The following is a 21,151-nucleotide window of genomic DNA, read 5'->3' on the forward strand; positions in this document are numbered from 1 at the left end:
TATTTCAACTGAAGAGGACCATATCTTCTTTCAACACGCATTTAACGTTGAGGTTTTCAGTTCTTTCAGCGACAAAGATATGATGTCGATACAGTGTTTGATTGAAAATGTCTTCCAAGCTTCTATTACATTAATTGATTTTGAATCTGTTACATCTAAAATCCACTGTAATGCTCTTCTTATGTAATATGTTTTAAAGGTATAAATAATACCTTGATCCAATGGTTGGAGCAACGAAGTAGTGTTAGGTGGTAGGAACAATATTTTAACGTTGGGATGATTCAAATCTTGTGGGTGACATGGAGCATTATCTATTAGTAATAGCGCCTTGAAGCTCCAATTCTTTTGCCGTAAATAAAGTTCAAGGTTTGGCTCAAAACAATTTAAAAACCAATCTTTAAATAAATTTGTAGTTACCCAAGCTTTTGGACTTGCTTTCCAATATACCGGTAAGGTGTTTTTATTCATGCCTTTAAGTGCACGAGGATTTTAAAGATCTATAACAAGCAAGGGTTTTGTCATAAAGTCACCCGAGGCATTACTGCACAAAAGTAGCCTTAGACGATTTTTGGACACCTTAAATCCGGGTGCAGTTTTTTCTTTTTTCGATATAAAGGTTCTATTGGGCATTTTTTTCCACCAAAGCCCAATTTCGTCGGCATTGAAAACTTGATCTGCTGTGTATCCTTACTCTTCTATAATGTTTTGAACTTTTTCTGGAAACGTTCTAGCAGTTTCATGATCAGCCGATGCAGAATCTCCTTGAATTCTTATTGTATGAATTGCAAAACGCTTTTTGAATTTTTTGAACCAACCTTTACTTGCCAGAAAATCTGGATTGACAAAGGATTCTCCATGTTCTTTAAGGTGTTTGTAAATTTTTAATGCTTTTTGTTTAATGATATTACCATCCAATGGAATTCTTTTTTGACAGTTATCATCAATCCAAATGCTGTGTGCCTTTTCCATCTTCTCAATTATTGGCGCCCGGGGGCGAGCTGCACGTTTCGCGGATGTGGAAGATCCTGCACTTCTTATTTCTTTTTCATTTTTCTTAATAGTCCGGACTGTTGCTTCATTCAAATTAAGATTTTTTCCAATGTGAGATGCTTTTTCTCCTTTTAAAAGACGATCCAAGATTTGTATCTTTACTTCTAAAGAAATAAATTTCCTCTTAAACGTTGTTTTTTTATCTTTATTGGATATGGCTTGGGACTGGAAATTAAGTCTCAAAAACGAAACAGTTACTCTTTAACACACTTGGTTTCACTACTTGCTTAAGTTCAAAAATAAAATGTAATCGTATCCTAAACCCTCATACGACTGACCCAATGCATCGCACTTTATTGCAGAGGTGAATTCCCTACATAAATCGGGGTCTCCCCGACGTAAATTGGGAATTAGCCATCGCCAAGAACTGTTTACGTCATCCAGTGTTTGCTGTATTTTCCGCAACACTGTATCTTTAAGACGGCAAGCCTCGACGCGACTGGAGAAATACAGTGTTGCATTTTCTTATTGTGTTAGAGCGAAACCGTGTTATAGGGTACCGTGTTGTAGGAGGGCTACCTGTACTTACATTATGTCTGATGTAAAAAAGTATTCAAAAAATTCAAGTGCTGTTGTACCTCCAATTTTGCAACCTGAATTGGATTCACCAAATTCATGAATAATGGGAGAAAATTCATTATCGGCTGTCCAAGTCCAATCAAACTTGCCATTAGCCAGTGGCATTTGGTGAATTTCAACTTCATCGTCACCACTTTGTATATTGTTTATTGCTTTATCCTGATCCTGACAAATATGTAATAAATACGGTAATTGAAAATATTTCCAAATCATAATGTTTAGGCCAGGGGCTTCCTGAGTTCCTGTCCAACAGTAGTGACTGTCTTACTAGGCACCCACAGAGGAATCCAAATGCGCTGGCGGGATTTCGTAATTGAGTCGAAGGACCAGACAGGCTATCGTCATAAAATAATGTGGTTCCAAAGGTTCGAGAGAGTATAGAAACTCTGTTACATGAATTACACTAAATTTAATCACAGACTAGTTGAATTACAGAGGTGCGTGGTGATTAAATTATTAACACTAATGCCCGTGTATAGAGTTCTATTGCGACGAGAGCGTGAGAAGTTTGTAAACTTCTGTAGTCTAACTTATGAAATTTTGAGAGAGGAGAGAAGTTGCTATTAACGCGACGAGGTGAGAAACGGTTCTGTGGCTCCAAAAAGAGGGGTGGTGTTCTTTCCCGAAAAACGCAGGTTCCCGCGTTTGGTTTCCCACGATTTCGTGAGAAAATCACCACCTTGCTGCTTTCACACCATTGCCTTATTGCTAACACTCTCTGGTTCTTGTCTACTTGCGAGTTTTTTGGTACATTCCATTCTAATTTACTGCGGTCCTTTATTTTACGATATGTACTTTATAAATCAGGGTGGAAGTAAACCAGATGATAGGTGGTTAGCGCAGTACCCATGGTTTGGCACCTAATGATATGTCGAGTTTTGTGTTCTGCTTTCTTTCTTTACCGAATTTATTGCCCAGATGTTAGAGCATTGCGTGAGAACGATGTTTATGTAGGAATTTCTCCAAGACATAAACTTTTATATCATCTGATTCAAGTGATTCCTCGTCTGAGCAGAGTTGCTCATATTCTTCGTTACTGCTACTTTTTGCAAGTATTTCTTTTAGCTCTTTATCCGTTAAATATCTTTTTGCAATGTTTGGAAAAAATATATTAAAATAAAAACAACAAAAACAGATTTAATTCAAGAGGTATATGGTACCTATGAAGGCAAATAATACAATGTGGCCTCTAGTGGAATGCTTGACGACGGGCGCTCAATTCTTGTTCTAACAGGTCTGATCTAAATTTATTACGAGTAAATCCGGCTGGAGCATTCAGAACCAATTTTATTTTGAACAGCAAGTTGCCTAGTCTTAAGCAGATAAGTGGCCTTCGAGTATACTCGTCTTGAGCAGTGAAAGGGTTAAAGATGGCCATTTAAATTTTTTTCTGAATAACTTCGGAAAACTGTGGATATACTTCCGAGTCTTTGAAATATAGGGAACATATTTTTTGAGGGTCCACGTACTCCGTGATGAACTTCATCAGATCGTATTCCAGTTTGTCTACAAATAGCTGCAGAATAACCCTCTTTTTCTTCCCGAACAATAATATTTTCTTTGGTTTCGTAGAGGAATGAAATATTTGGGATATTATTGCCTCATTTGCTTCATTGTAAATTGCCGTATCCTGTATCGGTATACCAACTATAAGGTTTTGTTCGTTATTGGAATGTGTCGTGTTTCCGTCATCAGCACTTCTCGTGTCCATTGGTTCAAGTGCTTGAATTTCTTGTCTATCCAAATCAGGTTACACTATGGTAGAGATTTGATTCTAGTCGTCCGGTCCCTGTTAATTTTGGTTTTCTTCACCATTTTCCTTTTGCAAATTTCTATTAAATTCTGCCATATATTCCACCAGACTTACGAAATTGTCCGTTTTTTTGGTATGTAGTTCTATACGGCTCAAGGCGTCGGCGTTGGTCTTCAATTTTCCTTTCTTGTAGCTGATTTCGTAATCAAATTCCTTTAATTTGATCCTCCACCTAAGGAGTTTCGAGGATGGATCTTTTAAATTGAACAGCCACTGAAGAAATTTGTGATCCCTAATAACTCGAAATTTCCTACCAAATATGTATAGTCTGAAATATTTGGTGGCTCACACTAGGCAAAGACATTTCTTCTCGATGGTAGAATATTTTTCTTCGAAGTCGTTGAGAGCTCTTAATGTGTACGCCACCAAGAGATCCTTTCTTATTGAGTCTTACAGCGCTTAGGGCCACATTGCTTGCGTCGCATGTTAGGTTGAATGGTTTACTCATGTCCGGATATTGTAGATTGGGTTCATTTGTTAGTAAGTCCTTACGCGTCTTAAAGCTGTCTAACAACTCCTTGCTTTGTTTTATTTTTGCACCCTTTTTTAAACATCTGGTTAGTGGTTTCATCAATTTAACAAAATTATTTATAAATCTCCAATAGTAATCTAGCAGTCCCAAAAATCCTTTTATTTGCTTATCGGTGATCACTATAGGGTAGAACTATAGCCTTGACCTTATCAGAGTTTGGTTTCACACCTCCCGGTGTCATTATATGGCCCAGATATGCAACCTCTCTTCTCAAATATTCGCTCTTATCCAACTGTATTTGGAAATTCGATTCTCTCAGCCTTTTAATTATTATTCTAAGTCGTTCTAGGTGTTCTTGCAGCGATGTGGAAAATATTATAATATCATGGAGATACACCAAGCACTTCTCTTTCTGGACACCCCTTAGAATGTTATCTATTACCCTCTGGAAAGTTGCAGGGGCATTCTTTAATCCAAACGACATCTTGTTAAAGTCAAAGTGCCCTTGTTCAGTATTGAATGCCGTTTTTTTGAATATAGCTCTCCTCTATCTCGATTTAGTGGAATCCACTGGCAAAGTCTAGAGTACTGATGTATTGACACTTTCCTAGTTTGTCCAGCAGATTTGTGATATGCCGAAGCGGGTACTTATCATCAATCATTTTCTCCTTCAACTTTCTGAAATCAATGAAGACCCGTTACTTCTGGTTCCCTGAGGCATCTCATTTTTCCAACACCGCCCAAATTGGGACTGACCATGACGAATTATTGAATCGTATAATGTTTCGTTCTAACATCTTTCCAATTTGGTTCCTCACTTCTTGTTTATGAACAAAAGGGTACCATTATGTCTTTGTATACACCGGTATTGATTGAGTGTTTAATTTTGTTTGTGAATTTAGAGATTCACCTTCCTGGTAGAATATGTCCACAAATTTCTCACATAAATTCAGATTTTTTTTCCTTCTCTTCAGAGTTTAAATGCTCAATTTGGATTTGAGAATAATCAAAACTTCGTCTCGGTTCGGCGTCTGTATTTTAGTGGTTTAGCTCAAATTCGGCTAAGTTTCCATATTTCTCCTCATATTTTTCCACTTCAAACGACTCCCACAGATCCAGGGTAATAGGATTACATGTGTTATTAATTACTGTGGTGAGTGCTTCCCTATCCTTAGCCATAGATATGCAATTGGGTATTTCGTAATTATTCAACTTTTTGTACGGGATAATTACATTACTTTGTCTAATACTAATTCTTAACTTAATGACTTATTCGACGTGATCTTTCACGATTACGTTATTCATCTGATTCTTTATTTTATAAAAATGTAAAGGTATTTTGGCATAAGGTGTGATTAACCACCATTGGCCATAATCAATTTTTGCCTGTAAGTTGTTTAGGTTGTTGATTTCAATTAATCCGTCAAGAATATTATGGAATTCAGATAAGTAAAATTTCATGTATGCCTTTTCCGGTAAATTAAAAAGTTTTGAAACGGGTATATCAGCACTGTATTGGTTTTAATGTGTTGCTTAAATAATTTATTTGCCAAATCTGGGCTAATGAAAGATCTTGTCGATCCACTGACGATTAAGAATTTCAAATTATTTTCTGGGAATGTGACATATGATAACTCACTCGTATTAACATAATTTAATTGTATAATGTTCAGCGTTATGCATCCTTGCCAGCATGGCGCGGCATGGAAAAATTTATGTTCACATCCTCTGTTGAGGAATCCGCTGACATCTCATTATCAGAACACCGGCTGTTTTGTAGTAAACGTTCTCACGTGGATTTCTTATTTCCTCGAGATATATAATTTTCCATCTCGTCATTGACATTATTTTGTTTTATATATAGCCGCCTCTAGAAACTATCCTTTTTGAAAAAATGTCAATAATTGACATTATTATTTGAAATAACCATATCGAGTTTAATATCTTTAGAATAGGGAAAATTAGGAGAATTAAAATAAGTAAAAAATATACAGGGTGTTTCATTAAAAAACATAAGTTTGGTTCATATCTCGAAAACTAAAAATTATAAATAAAATCTGAGTATGCCACTGAATTCTTCGTAAAAATCTCTATCCGACACCGTTTATACATTTTCAATAACTTAACACATATTCAAACTATAGGGGGGGTCCTAAATATAATATTTTCAAAAACGCCCTGTAGTGCAAAAACTAAGATAGCTGGATCAATTCTGTTAATGTCATCATTAGTTTCACTAAAAAGTGACACAGGTTCGCGAAAACCGCATCTCTTTATCTTTGTTAATATCCGAGATATCCCACGATTACAACGAAAATGGTACACCCTGTACACTCAATTCAACTTATGTGGAATTACCCAGTATTTTACAGAAAGATGCTTTTACTGATTTGTTTTTGCATTAAAATAAAAAAATGTCATATTTATTGATAAACAACGTTTAGTTGGATAACATATTAATGTTAGTACATCAATAGTATAGATATTATGAATTTAAAAGTCACGTCTCAGGTTTTCTCATTTGAATTTTTTGTTTAAACTGCCTTTTGTGGGATTTTCTGATATACAGAGAGGAAGAATAATTGCGTTAGTGGAGCTGGGTATGTCTCAAAGAAGTGTTGCCCGTACAGTTGGTGTTTCGCAAGGGTTGATTTTAAAAACTTATTCAACGTATTTAGAATTAGGAATATTGCAAAACAGGCCAAGAAGAAGTCGCCGAAACGTTACTACAGACCGACGAGACCGATTTTTATTGCAAATAGCTTTTTTTTATAGAGGAGGGAAACCTTCAAAAGGTAGCCGGTCTGATGGTTTAGCAATCGGGTTATATGGGATTCGTCCCTGAGTGGGACGCCTACCCACTAAAACCCTCCTCTCTCCACCCTTGATCCCCCTGAAACCGCCGCTAGGCATTACTTCAGGGAGGGAGGGGGGTATTTCACTTCGTTACTTTACGCCTCAGGAGGCGGGGTAGCTATACTCCTTCTCCTTTCTTCCTCCTTAGCTCTCCTAAGTGCACTCCTGAACTCGTCACACCTTCCTGACCCTGTTCTGTGTCCAAGCTTCCCACAGTTCACACACCTCTCCTCCGCTTTACACTCCTTACTTTCGTGTCCCTTCTCCCCACACGCGAAGCAACACTTTGTCCTGTCCATTCCCGTGCAGTTCCCTGCCAGATGGTCAAGTCCCCAACATCTGAAACACCTTCCCACCTCTATCTTCTTTTCCATTCTACATCTGCAAAATCCAATCCTAACATATGGCTCTTTTAATAGTTTCTTCCCCCCGTCTTCTCCCACCGTATCCGTAACTGTCTGCGTGTCACCCCAAGTTTTCCTCGAATTTCCCACTATTATTTCTCCTTCCATCGCTTCAAATATTTTATTCTTCATTACTTCTATTACCTCCTCTCTTGTTGTCGCAGCATCCATCCCTCTCACATGGAGCACCATCCTCTTTGTTCCTAGTCGTACCATTCTCACTTTGGATTTCGTCCTCTCCTGCATCACCAACCAAAGAGTTCTTGCGCTCTCCTCTGCCTTCCCCACCATCATTAACAGATGTTCATATTTGGCTGTCCTTATGCCTTCTATTTTGTCACACTCGTCGCAATCATCTATCGTTGTTTTGATCCCTTTCACCATATCTTGTATTTTTTCTCCTTTAGTTTTTTCTACTATCAGCGCGTAAGTATCCCTTCTTTTCTTTCGTATCCTTTTTGTTACTGTTTTCCTTGTATAAAATATTTTTGTCCTTGTCCCGTAAAATATTCCTTCAACCATTGTTCTATACCTTCCTATTACCATCCCTTCCACTTCATGTAACATAAACCTTTTATCCTTTTCTTTTTTAATCTCCTCTGTTAATTCCATCATTCTCTCAAACAGATCATCTTCCGTTCCATTGAATTGTATCTTTATCACGTTTTGGTTATTTTTTGGCATCTGCTCACATTATGTTTTAATCCTATTTATCTGCTCCATCACACCAAGCTGTTCCTTTATTTTAATCAAGACAGGAAATCGTCCACCATACTCTCCCTGAATTCCCTCCTCCATATTAGTATCCTTTGTTGTAAAATCCTATTTAACTAGACCAACCAATGTTGTGACAGTAAAAATCCAATTGTAAGCGTAATTAGTTGAACCTTTACTTTTACTATCAACGATCGTTATAAAAACCCAACAGACGATAGACTGACTAATCTTTCTTTACTACTCTTATTGCTAAGCCAGGAAAAGGGGAAAAAGCACTAGCCTAAGCAATAATCATATTTAGGCCAATCGTTCTTTATGGCATTGATAGCATTGCGTCATATATCTGTGAATTGGAATGCGCTTTATACGTTGTTTTGGACTGAATATTCCAACACTCCTCCTCAATGACTAAAGCGTTTTCTTTCTTCTCACGTCCTTTCCCTCCTTCCTTTTTCCTTAAACTATCAAACCGCATTCTTTTGATAAAGAACTTAACTTAACCCTATTTAAAGGTTTTGTTAACATATCTGTGAGCATCCATTCTGATGGGCAGAAAACAAAATTTATTGTATCATTTGCACTTAAACTTTTAACAAAATGATACTTCGTGCCTATGTGTTTTGTTCTATTGCTAAACTTCTGATTCAAAATATGATTCAAAAAACTTTGGTTGTCTTCAGAAATGGTCACTGTTATAGATTTACTTATTCTAAAATCATCGATCAGCTGTTTAAACCAAATTGCCTCTTGACTCGCTTCGGTAAGAGCGATAAATTCTGCTTCAGTTGAAGATAGTGAAACACAGGTCTTCTTTCTGCTTGCCTAGCTGATCGAGGCACCGTAAAATTTAAATAGATAACCGCTGTTAGATTTTCGGTCTTGCCTATTTTCTGCCCAGTCTGCGTCGGCATAACCATACAAGTCGTTTTTATCGCATTTATCACCAAGCACCAATTGTGAATATTTTGTTTTCTTCAGATATCGCAAAACGCGCTTTGATTCGTTCCAATCTACTTCTAGAGGTTCTATGTTATGCTGACCTAAAATATTCACACTTGCTGTAATATCGGGCCTAAAATTAACAGATACGTACGTACAATAGTCCCCCAATGAATTTTTGGTAATTTTCATTGTTTTGTATAAATTGTTTGTTTCTTTCACACTTTAGATAACCGGTATCAAGTGGAATTGGCGAATCTTTAACATCTTGCATACCAAACCTACATAACAATTTGTCAATATATTTTGATTGGTTGATGCTATAAATTCCGTCGCTCTGTCTTTGAACACTTATTATCCCTAAATAGTTGCATAATTGGCCCATATCTGATAACTCAAAATACTTACTTAGAATTTTTGCGATTGAATTGATTTTTTCAATAGTTTTACTGGCAATTAAAAAATCATCAACATGAATAATAACATAAACTGACTCACAGTCAAATAATTTGGTGTATAAACAAAGGTCAGCTTTACCTTTATAAAAGTTATACTTATTAAGAGTTCCGTTAACTTTTTCGTTCCAAACTTTTGCAGATTGTTTAAGGCCATACAAGCTTTTGTTTAATTTACACACCAAATCATCATTTTCTACAAAACCTTCAGGATGCTGCATGTACACTTCTTCTTTTAAATCACCATTCAGGAAAGCAGTTTTTCCGTCAAGATGTTTAATTAACAAATTATCTTTTCCTGCAATTGTTAAAGGCATTCTGAATATTGCTTGTCTTACCACTGGTGCGAATATCTCGTCATAGTCCACTCCGAACTTTTTTGCAAAACCTTTCGCGACAAGACGCGTTTTATATCTTCGCACAAGAACATCCTGAGTGTCTTTTACCTTAAACACCCATTTGTTTAAGATCATATTCATGTTTTTTGTTCTCGGCACTAAGTCCACGTATTGTTTTTTAGTAGTGAGGTGATTTCCTCTTCCATGGTCCTTTTTCCATGAATCACCATCGTTTCTTGAAAGTGCTTTTTCGATGCTTACGAGTTCGTTTCCAGCTTCTCCTGTTACTTTTAGTGATGAAGCATAGTGATCGGGAGGGACACCTTTATTTGCCCTTTCTGAAGTTCTTATGACCAATTTAGGCACGTCACCAAGAGCGTTCTCTTCAACGCCGCTTAGGTCACTTGGGTGATACGTGGGGTCATCATTGTCACTTTCAGGATCTGACATTCTTTCTTCATCGGAATACCCCTCCTCTCCTCCTGTTTCTGTGTTGTATTGCAAGGCAGTGTTTGGTTTCGTTAATTCTGTTTTAGTTTTCGTTTCTTTCTTTTCCGTGTTCCCGGGGAAAATGACATCCCTTCTAATTTTTATCTGTTCCTTTTCTATGTCCAACCGAAAATCTTTTGATTCTTCTGAGTAGCCACCAAATATTATTTTTTTGGCCTTTTTGTCTAGTTTATTGCTTCGTACTTCCTTTGGGATATGGGCTACATATACTACATCACCAAAAACGTGTAGATCTGATACGTCTGGAATTTTTTTATGCCATAGCTCGTACCGAGTTTTATCTCTGGACTTTGTTGGTAGCTTGTTTTGTAGGAAGTTTGCTGTGAAAATAGCTTCATCCCAAAATCTTTTCGGTAAATTTGCATCAATCAACATACATCTCGTCATTTCCATTAGTGTTCTGTTTTTCCTTTCTGCCACTCCATTCTGTTCAAGGGAATGTCCTGCCGTAAACTGAACTTTAATCTCTTGCTCTATTAAGTAGTTTTGCAGATCATGGTTTGTGTATTCTCCTCCTCGATCTGACCTTATTATTTTAGGCTTTCTGTTGAGTTGGTTTTTTACCAGTTCGACGAACTCTTTAATAAATTAATTTGTCTCGTTCTTGTGGCTCATTAGACGGATGGTGGTAAAACGTGAAAAATCATCAATGAGGGTCAAAATGTACTGTTTATTCCCTGGAGTGACAGTTTTCATGGGACCACAAACGTCCGTGTGAATTAAATCTAGTACTTCGATTGTTCAATTATTTGACTACTTAGGATATCTTTTACGCGTAATTATATCTTTATTGCAACATTGACATACCTCTCTAATTCCGCAATCTTCCATTTTTATTCCCATTGCCAACTCCTTTTTAGCCAGTTCCTTAATCGCCTCAATGTTGCGGTGTCCAAAACGCCTGTGCCAAGCATGTTGACAATGTAGGTTGTGTGTTTCCTCAGTCTTCAACATTCTATCGCTAGGGACCTATAACTGATACAATTCAGGTGATAATTTTGCCGTTGCTTGTATTTTTTTGGCCTTCAAGATCTTACAAGAATCACTGTCGAACTGTACCTTAAATCCCGCACTCGTTAGTCTTTTTACAGATATTAAATTGCAGTCTAATTGAGGAACAAACAGTACATTGTCTCATTCAAATTTAATAATGTCATTATTCTCGACTAAATATTCGATGTAGCCCAATCCGACACCTTCAATTTTTGAAATCTGGTTCCTATCCTCTAGTCGTACAAAACCGCTCCTATTTTTATTAAAGTCCATGAAAAAACCTTTTGTATTCACCATATGGCTCGTTGCGCCAGAGTTTATGTACCATGCAGTATTATGTCCTTGTATGTTCCTTGTGCCAAGACAAGCGTCTTCATTCATGCCTTTGCTTGGCTTAACCATAAAACATGCATCATCACTGTCTTCAGTCATCACATTTGCCTTGCCCTTGCCCTTTTGCCACGTTTTAAACTTAAAACATTCTTTTTTGAAATGACCCTTTTTCTTGCAAAAGTAACATGTTTTTGATCCATCAACATGATGGTCATTGTTTACGGGGTGTACTGTTTTTCCTTTATGCATAACCTTTAGTACAGATTCGTCATGACTTGTTTCAGCTTGAGTTGCATTTCGCCGCCTAAATTCATCTATTAACTTACTTTTTACAAACTCCAAAGTAAAATCTTCAGGTGGACGACTTTCTAGGGCTGTGATTAAAATACCGTAGCAGTCAGGTATACTTCCTAACAATAAACCAGCGGCAAAACGATCCTTTATTTCTTCACTAAGTGCTGCTAATTTATTTCGTAGTTATAAAAATTTGCTTACGTGAGTTTCCATATCTCCGCCTTCTAACGAGAGCTTGCATAATTGCTTTAGTAGAAAAACTACGCTTGATAATGTTGACTTCTTATGGTAGTCTTTTAGGGCGTTCCAGGCGCCATGTGCAAATGACTTATTTCTGATATGGACTATCTGGTTGGTGTCGACGAGCAAGGCAATCGTCGATAATGTTTTTTCATTTTTCCGACACCAAATTTCATCACGTGAGGATTTACTAAGTACTCTAGTGGATACAGCATCCCATAAATCTCCATTTATAAGTACCATTTTTGCTAGGAAACTCCATGACTCATAGTTTTGCCCATTTAGCTTCCTGATGTTAAATTTTCCAATCTGCTCTATCCTGAATCCGTTAATAGTCACTTTATCACGCACAACACAACTAATTTTTTTAACTGTTACTAATAATAAATACCACTTAAGCACCTTAACAGTTTGGGCCCATACCCTGTTGTAAAATCCTTTTTAATCAAACCAACCAATGGTGTGACAGTAAAAATCCAATTGTAAGCGTAATTAGTTGAACCTTCATTTTTACTATCAACGATCGTTATATAAACCCAACAGATGATAGACTGATTAACCTTTGTTTACAGCTCTTATCGCTAAGCCAGGAAAAGGGAAAAAAGCACTAGTCTAAGAAATAATCATATTTAGGCCGATTGTTCTTTGAGGCATTGATAGCATTGCGTTATATATCTGTGAATAGTAATGCGCTTTATTCGTTGTTTTGGACTGAATATTCCAACAGATATGTCGTGCGCGAAATCTTTATAACCAAGAAGTAGTACAGTTGAAATTTTCCTTGTTCGGTAAAGATGTCAAGTCATTTGCCTTTGACTGGAGAATAGAATCATTGATGAGGCTATTATTCGCTCTCTGATACTTCTACCATTTTAAAAGAGCTTCATCCAAATCGATATGAGCAGTATTCCTCATTTTTTTAATTTTCTCGCATATATTAAACTGATCAATAATCTTCCTGGTTTTTCAAAATCACCTCAATGGTTGAACGGCAAAGTCTTTAATTCACTTGCTAAATTCACACATTTTTCATCCGCCTCAATTCGACAAATAACGGTGAATTTTTCCTCAACAGTGGACGATTAACACGGCATATTGTTACACGGAAAAAAAAAACAAGATACAATTAACTTTGCTAAATTTCTTGCAACGATAATTCCTACTTTGTTTGCATTTTTTTAAGCATTAAAAACATTCGTTAGAGGTGACAAAATAAACCAATTCTCGACCAGTACAAAGCATAATTCATTATAACCGATGGCAAGGTGCTCGCCGCCCCAAGAAATGTGTTCATTATAGCCAGTTTGTTCAATAGTCGAATAGTTTATAATATGTAGCTGATGTCAACGTTAAATTGCCATAGCATTCCACGGGACCAGAGACTTTAGTTATTATAACCGGTGTCGTAATAATCGATTTCTACTGTATAAAAATGTATATTTTGAATAAGATATTCATGCCGGTCCCATCCGAATTGGTAACAGAGGATTTTTGATCGGAATAAATTCTGCGTTCGCACCCTTTGTTGGCTGAAGGCTGATTATTAATAGCAGTATCCTGAACCTTCGATCCATCCTGAAAAATTTCCTTCATTTTAATCCCTGGTTTTCGAAGTGCACTTTTGTGATATTCCACACTTTCTGTTTATACCTTAACGTCCGATTGACCTGTAATTATATGTTTTTTAAAGTTTGATAGAGCTTTATTTCGATACTTGATCTTTACATATATGTAAGAAAGCATGTAAAAATTAAACACTTTGCCCCATTAACATCACTCTTTATTTTGCACTTTCTTTCTTAAAGTCAACACAAAGAAAAAAATATTGGGCCCAGAGATCCGAATCAAAATCAAAATCCTGACTAAACCATTTCTATCTTCTCTTTATAAAGGAAAATAATCCCGGGCCGTGTTTATATTAAAATCATTAATATCAGGTTGCACACTGAGCCAACGGTCCAGTGTGATAAATCAGGAAAATAAGGTCTATTTGTGCTGTTTTATTGATAAAACATCTAATTACTCTAACACTGCCATCCTACATTCGTGCACCCACACACAGTCATATGAAACCATTTTAGTTTAAATAAGAATTTAAAAAAATCATCTATAATTACTTAAAACTGGGCTCCACCTTAATATAAATAACAAACAATCTTATAATGTAGGACGGTAAAATACACTAAGTGAAAAGCATTTAAAGCCCATTGGTAAACTAATTGAGGATCAACCATTTAGAATTCGTAAACGTATAGTTTTAATTATCTAAATACAAAAATATCAACCATTTAAGTTTCATAATTAAACTTAAACCTGTAATTTTCCAGTAATTAAATTCAAAATATCAACCACTTAAGATTCACAACTAAACAGAAACTGGTAGTTTCTCAAGTTTGTCTCCCTTCTGGCCACCTTTGTAGTTCCTCATGTGCTGCTGTTTTTGTTATTGTACTTCTTCGGTGTACTCTTTTAATCACACATCTTTCATTGTTCAATAACTTCAAGATCTCGTATGGGCCATCAAACTTTGACTTAAATTTTCCCCCAGAAACTTGCGTGTCTCTCACCACTACTCTATCTCCTATTTGATGTAGCTTGGCGGCTGATCTTTTAGTGTTAAACCTAACTTCTTGCTTCTTCCTGTGTACTTCCATGTGTTCATTGGCTTTTGCCCTGGCTGTTGACAGATTTTCAGTTTTGTGTTCCATAATACCTTTTAACAAGTCTTTTTGCGCAACTGGTCGTTCCCTTTTCCCAAACATTAAAAAATTTAGAGTAAAGCCGGTCTCATTCAACACGGCCTTAATGTGAGGGATTACTGATGTCCACTTAGCCTCTTTTTCGTCAGTCAGGATACTTCTCATCAGGTTGAACAACGTTCTCATGGTCCGCTCAACTCGACCATTTCTTCTAGGCATACCCGTCACTATAAGATGTAAGTCTACATTGTTATCAGCTAAAAATTCCTTAAACTTTGAAGAGACAAATGCTTTGTCAGCAATTATCGTCTTTGACTTGCCAAACTTTTGAAATACTTTTCTCAACGCTAGGACAGTATATTCCAACTTTTTATTACGAATTGGACAGAAGATATTATATTTTGAATAGGCATCGACGATCACTAGGATATGCGTACATTGATCGGATTTCACTACGGGACCAGCATGATCAATGTGACATGTCTCAAAGAGCTTAGTAGCCTTTTCACCCAACTGATATAAACTAACTTTCTTGCCAGTGTGACTTTTACTTATTGTGCAAACTCGGCAATTTTTAATATATTTTTTAACGTTTGACTCATTCTTGGCCAGAGAGTTCCGTCTTTAGTCTTGTTATTGCCTTTTCCCAGCCTACACGAGCGGCATCGTCATGAAAAGTTTTCATAACCAGTAACTTACCGGCAACTGGTAGAAAACGCCGAAGGCCATTGTCGTTTTTAGTTGGTTTTTACGTTATGTAAAAAACCAATCCATCCTTGATCTGAAATCCATCTTGTAATTTGTTATGCTGTTGTTGACAAAAAGAGTCGTCTGATTGAAATTCTTTTATAGTTTTTGGTTGCTTCAATGCTTTACGTTTAAATTTTACTGGAAGGGTTGTTGGATTTCGACTCATGTTGTCAACGTGTCCCATTCTGCATCCTGGTCGATATTCAACACTAAAATTGAAATTCTATAGCCTACCCACCATCTGGCCACTCTTGGATGTAAGTTTTTCTTGAGGGCTGAGGCTCGTACTAAGTTACAGGCAGTGTGGACAGTAAATGGGATACCATACAAGTACACCCTAAAATGTTCTGCACCTTCCATAATAGCAAGAGTCTCCAAATCGTAAGAGTGATATTTTGCCTCGTATTGGGTAGTTTTCCTACTGAAATAAGCAACCTGATAGGATACTCCTTTTTCTCTCTGCATCAGAGCAGCAGCAATTCCCACAGCACTAGCATCTGTGTGCAGTTCTGTAGATAGGTCTAGGTCAAATATTTTCAGGATTGGTCGTGTCGTTAGTTTGGATATTATTTCTTTCCGAATACTTTCTTGCACATTGCCCCACTCAAAAGGAACATTTTTTTGAAGCAATTGGTATTGGGGAGTGGACTGTATTTTGGCATGGATTGTGGTTATTAAAAAGTCCGGCGGGGTATTTTCAACTCGAACACATTTTGTTTTTTCCAAGACAAGCTTAAAAACTAATACAGAGTTTCAAGACATGTATTGACGATATATATTATGGTATTCCCCCTTCCCAGAGAAGTTCTATTATTTCTGCCCTCACCTCCGGCGCTACCAGCACCGGAACCGACATAAGTCAGGTTGACAACGGGGCGCGGGAGTTTTGAATCTAATAGAACCCATGGGATTCTAAACATACTCCCGCCCGTTGAAAGGATGGCTTTCAACCAAAGGAAACCACGCAATTCGACTAAAGTCAAACAAATCACTTAAACTAGACTTAAGATATGTACAAATTTTAGACATTTAAATTAAAGACAAAGGCGCGTAAGGCATTCTAAGAATATTTGGATAGATTAGGGAGACGTTTCACTACTCCTCTTCGGCCTGAGAGGGGAACGGGCATAGGCGCGCCATTGCTCGTCGGATTGTCCCCTTTTTGGTGCGCAGCGTGACTACCTGTACGACGCCATCTTTGCCTGGGTGCAGTTCGGATATGTTACCCAGCTGCCACTGCATGGGGGGTGAATGATCCTCTTTGATCAAGACTAAGGCGCCTTCGCGAACATTGTGTCCTTCCCGCCTCCATTTGACTCGCCCCTGAAGTTCGGAGATGTATTCCTTGGACCAGCTGGTCCAGAAATTTTGCTGGATTTGTTGGATCCACTGGTGACTGGAGAGACGTCTTTCTGGCAGATGGAGGATGTTCGGGTCTGGAACGGCCGTAAATGACCACCCGATCAGAAGATGAGAGGGTGTCAGTGGCGGTAAATCGAGAGAATCAATGGAAAGAGGAGTGAGGGGACGGGAATTCAGGATGGCAGTTATTTGAGCCAATAGAGTATACAATTCTTCGAAAGTTAATAAAGCATTATCCGCTACTCGTTTCAAGTGGTATTTTGCTGATTTCACCCCTGCCTCCCAGAGGCCGCCGAAATGGGGGGAGTAAGCTAGAATGAATTTCCAGTTGAATTGCGCCTTCGCCAAGGCGCAGGTCAAGTGAGACTCTTCGTTTTCCAGGAACTGCCCGAGTTCCCGAAGCTCCGAGTTTGCACCCACAAAATTGGTACCATTATCGGACCTTATCACGCTAGGCATGCCCCATCGGGAGGCAAAACGCCTTAAGGACATTATGAACGACTCGGTAGTTAAATCGGGCACCAATTCGAGGTGGATAGCTCTGCTAGCAAAGCATATGAATATTGCCACATAGCATTTTGAGGTGCCGTACCCACGGCCCTTCCGGTCTTTTATATTGAAGGGGCCGGCGTAATCAACGCCGGTGATGGAAAAGGCAGCATTTGGAGTGACTCGATCGTAGGGCAAGTGTCTCATTAGAGGGGGCACTGACTTGGGATTTGCTTTAAAGCACGGCACGCAATTACGTACAACTTTCCTAGCAAAATTTCTACCACCTAACGCCCAGTATTTTTCGCGAATATTTGCCAAAAGCGTTTACGGACCCACATGAAGGAGGCGCTTGTGCTTGTCGATGAAAATCAACTAGGTGAGCGGATGTTTAACTGGAAGAATCTGGAGATGGTGCTTATCGAAATCAAAATCAGAATTTTCCAATCTCCCGCCGACTCGGAGCACTCCCCTTGGATCCATAAAGGGATTGAGGTTACTCAGAGGGCTCTTGGAAGGCATACGCTGTTTTTTGGGCAGGACCTCGATTTCCTTTTGAAAACATTGAGCCTGAGTGACTCGAATCAAGTGATGCATGGCTTCGTATATTTCCTCGATGCTAGAAAGCAGCAACGCACCCACGTTTTTCGCGTATCTTGTGCGTTTGATAAACCGCCAGACATAAGCCATGACGCGTCTCAACCTAGGAAGGGATGAAAAACGCTCGAAGGGTATAATAGCAGAGTGCTCTTGCACTGATACTGAGACGGTTTGGGGGGCTTTCATCTCCAATTCGCTTGAATTGGGCCGACCTGCTTCTGAGAATTTGAGATTGGGAGAGGCTAGCCAGGATGGGCCCGTCCACTACTGAGTCGAGTCCTTTAATGCGCGGGGACTCACACCTTGCGATAGCAAATCAGCGGGATTCTCTTGAGACACCACATGGTGCCATTCCGCTGGGGACGACAGAGACTGTATCTCTGCAACTCGATGGCGGACACAAGTCTTAAGACTCGAGGGCTCAAGCCTTATCCAAGTAAGGACAATAGTGGAATCACACCAGTCAAACTTACCGGTGATAGAAAGGTTGATGGACTTGACGACAGCATTCATCAATCTTGGAGAGAGCTGAGCTGCGCACAGCTTTAATCTTGGAATCGTGAGGGAGCTCACTGGAGCCACTCTGGATTTTGCGCAAAGCAAGTGAGAGACAAAGGTTCCTCGAACATTGATAGAACAGATATAGATTGCGGCTCTATATGCTCTTTCACTCGCGTCGTAGAATACGTGAATTTCGAACACGGAGGAGTCGACGCTGCTGACGAATCGAGGGACTGCAATACGATTAATTTGAGGTACTTCCTGAATAAAGGTATGCCACGGAACTGATAAATCTGGGGGCAATTTTTCGTCCCAGTCGATCTCTTTTCGCCACAATTGCTGAAGCAGGGTCTTTGCATTGACGGTACATGGATCCAGAATGCCGAGCGGATCAAAGATTTTAGCGATGATTGAAAGCATCGCACGTTTAGTGTACTCCTTGACAGCGGGCTGCTCTGCCAAGTTGTAAGTTAAATTATCCTCTTGGCTATTCCACGATAAGCCTAGAGTTTTCACGGTCTTGTTTGCGCCCAGATCAATGGTATGGCAAGGTAGCTCGGCATTAAAGGTCGTTGATTGTTCGATGATCCGCGGATCATTCGAAATCCATTTTCGAAGCGGAAAACCAACTGAGGATAGGATTTGAGACACGTCTGCGCAAATTTGGACGGCCTTAGGGATTGAATTGACTCCATATAGAAAATCATCGACGTAAAAGGAAGTTCGAATAGCTTCAGCAGTTTCGGGGTGCGATTCTTGAACTTCATCAGCGACCTGAAAAAGGCAGCGAATCGCAAGGAACGAACTCAAGGTTAGCCCATACGTCACTGTATTGAGCTCATACCTTTCCACTGGCTGGGTTGGATCCGCTCTCCAAAGGATTCTTTGGAGCGAACGCTGCTGAGGTTCAACGAGGATCTGTCGATACATCATGGAAACATCAGCTCCCACCACATAGGAGTAAATTCTGAACCTCAGCATTGCGGAAAATAGTTCTGCCTGAATCGTTGGCCCAGTCATGTGTACATCATTAATAGAAATGCCAGTAGATGTAACAGCGGATCCATCAAAGACTACGCGGAGTTTAGTAGTCAGGCTGTCCGTTTTCAGGACCCCATGATGAGGCAAATAGTAAACGTGCTTCGGAGGTTGAACTTCATCGACCACTTTGGTCATGTGACCAAAATTGAGATAGTCTTGCATGAATTTGACGTACATGTCCTTTAACGTGGGATTGCGTTCGAATTTTCTTTCCATGGCGAAAAATCGTCGTTCGGCTTGTTCAAAGGATTCTCCTAGGGAATCTAGAGACCCTTTGAACGGAATTGTAACAATGAACCGATCATTTTCATCCTCTCGGATGGTTTCCGAAAATATTTTTTCGCACGCTCGCTCTTCGCTGGAAAGGGCTGGGAATTGGGGACATTCCTCAATTTCCCAAAAATTTTTTAGAACAAGATTCAAGTTGGTGTCCATTGGGTTGGAAATTGTAGCAAGGTTGCAAAGGGTAGAATTCCCTACTGGATTTATATATGGAAACTTTCCGGAGATAACATAACCCAATTTTGTTTTATGCAAGTACGAATATTTTTGGGATTCCTTGCAAAATAGGTCCCAAAACAAATCAACGCCGATAATCATATCGATTGGTTTGGGCTTATGAAAGTTGGGATCGGCGAGCCGAATGTTTTTGGGGAGGTCAAAACCTTTCAGATCCATGGGTTCGACTGGGATATTTTGTTGGGGACACATTTTGTTTTTTCTAAGACAAGCTTAAAAACTAATACAGAGTTGCAAGACGTGTATTGACAATATATATTATGGTATTCCCCCTTCCCAGAGAAGTTCTATTATTTCTGCCCTCACCTCCGGCGCTACCAGTACCGGAACCGACATAAGTCAGGTTGACAACGGGGCGCGGGAGTTTTGAATCTAATAGAACCCATGGGATTCTAAACAATTGGCTTATCGGGGCAGTTAATATAGAGAATCCTTTTATAAACCCCCTAAAGTACCCAGTAAGACCCATAAACTGTCGGAGACCCTTAATGTCTTTTGGAGGGCAAGTCTTGGTAAGAGCCTCAATTTTCCGATGACTAGATTTGATCGTTCCATTTCCAACTATAGTGCCCAAATATTCGATTTCAGAAGCCAAAAATGTGCATTTTTCCCAATTCAGAGTAAATCCAGCCTTTATGAGTTCTCCTAAAACTTGTCGTAGATTGTTGAGTCCTTTCTCAATTGTTTCTGAGGCAATCGTAACATCATCCAAATAAACTTGCGCTATACTGTCCTTTAGTTTGCCCAAGGCCTTATTAATTGCCCTTTGGTAGCAAGCTGGTGCATTCGCGAACCCGAATGGCATAAGGTTGTATTCGTAGTGACCATCGGGTGTTACGAAGACATTGAATTGTCGAAAGAATACCTTAATCTCGATTTGGTGAAAACCGGATTTCATATCAAGAACCGTAAAATATAGTTTTTTCCAAATGCATCAAACTGATCATGCAAGTTTGGCAAAGGAAAACGATCTTTGACAGCTTTAGAATTTATCGCCCTGTAATCGACACACAACCTCAACGATCCATCTTTCTTTTTTACAAGGACAATAGGACTCGTGTATTGTGACGAACTTTCTCGAATTATGCGTTCATTTAGTAAATCGTCTACAATTTTTTTTAGTTGTATACGCTCAGCATATGCTAGTCGACGTGGTCGGAAAGCTACAGGGGTGCTATCATTTAACTTAATGCACAG

General features: G+C 38.8%; 2 protein-coding genes across 2 annotated transcripts; both read right to left on the reverse strand.

The window, feature by feature from the left end:
* Positions 1-16,537: 16,537 nt before the first annotated feature.
* LOC136339650 (uncharacterized) lies at positions 16,538-17,500 on the reverse strand. The gene has a single exon (XM_066283061.1). The coding sequence runs from the start codon at positions 17,498-17,500 to the stop codon at positions 16,538-16,540; it is 963 nt and encodes a 320-aa protein (XP_066139158.1).
* Positions 17,501-17,668: 168 nt separating this feature from the next.
* On the reverse strand, positions 17,669-20,852 carry LOC136339651 (uncharacterized). Its single transcript, XM_066283062.1, has 3 exons — positions 20,261-20,852; positions 18,196-20,121; positions 17,669-18,111 (listed from the first exon to the last, which is right to left on the reverse strand). Exons 1-3 carry the CDS (start codon positions 20,850-20,852, stop codon positions 17,669-17,671), a joined length of 2,961 nt encoding a protein of 986 aa, XP_066139159.1.
* Positions 20,853-21,151: the final 299 nt, after the last annotated feature.

This window comes from Euwallacea fornicatus, chromosome 6, assembly GCF_040115645.1.
Source record: "Euwallacea fornicatus isolate EFF26 chromosome 6, ASM4011564v1, whole genome shotgun sequence".
NCBI classification, from domain to species: Eukaryota; Metazoa; Arthropoda; class Insecta; order Coleoptera; family Curculionidae; genus Euwallacea; species Euwallacea fornicatus.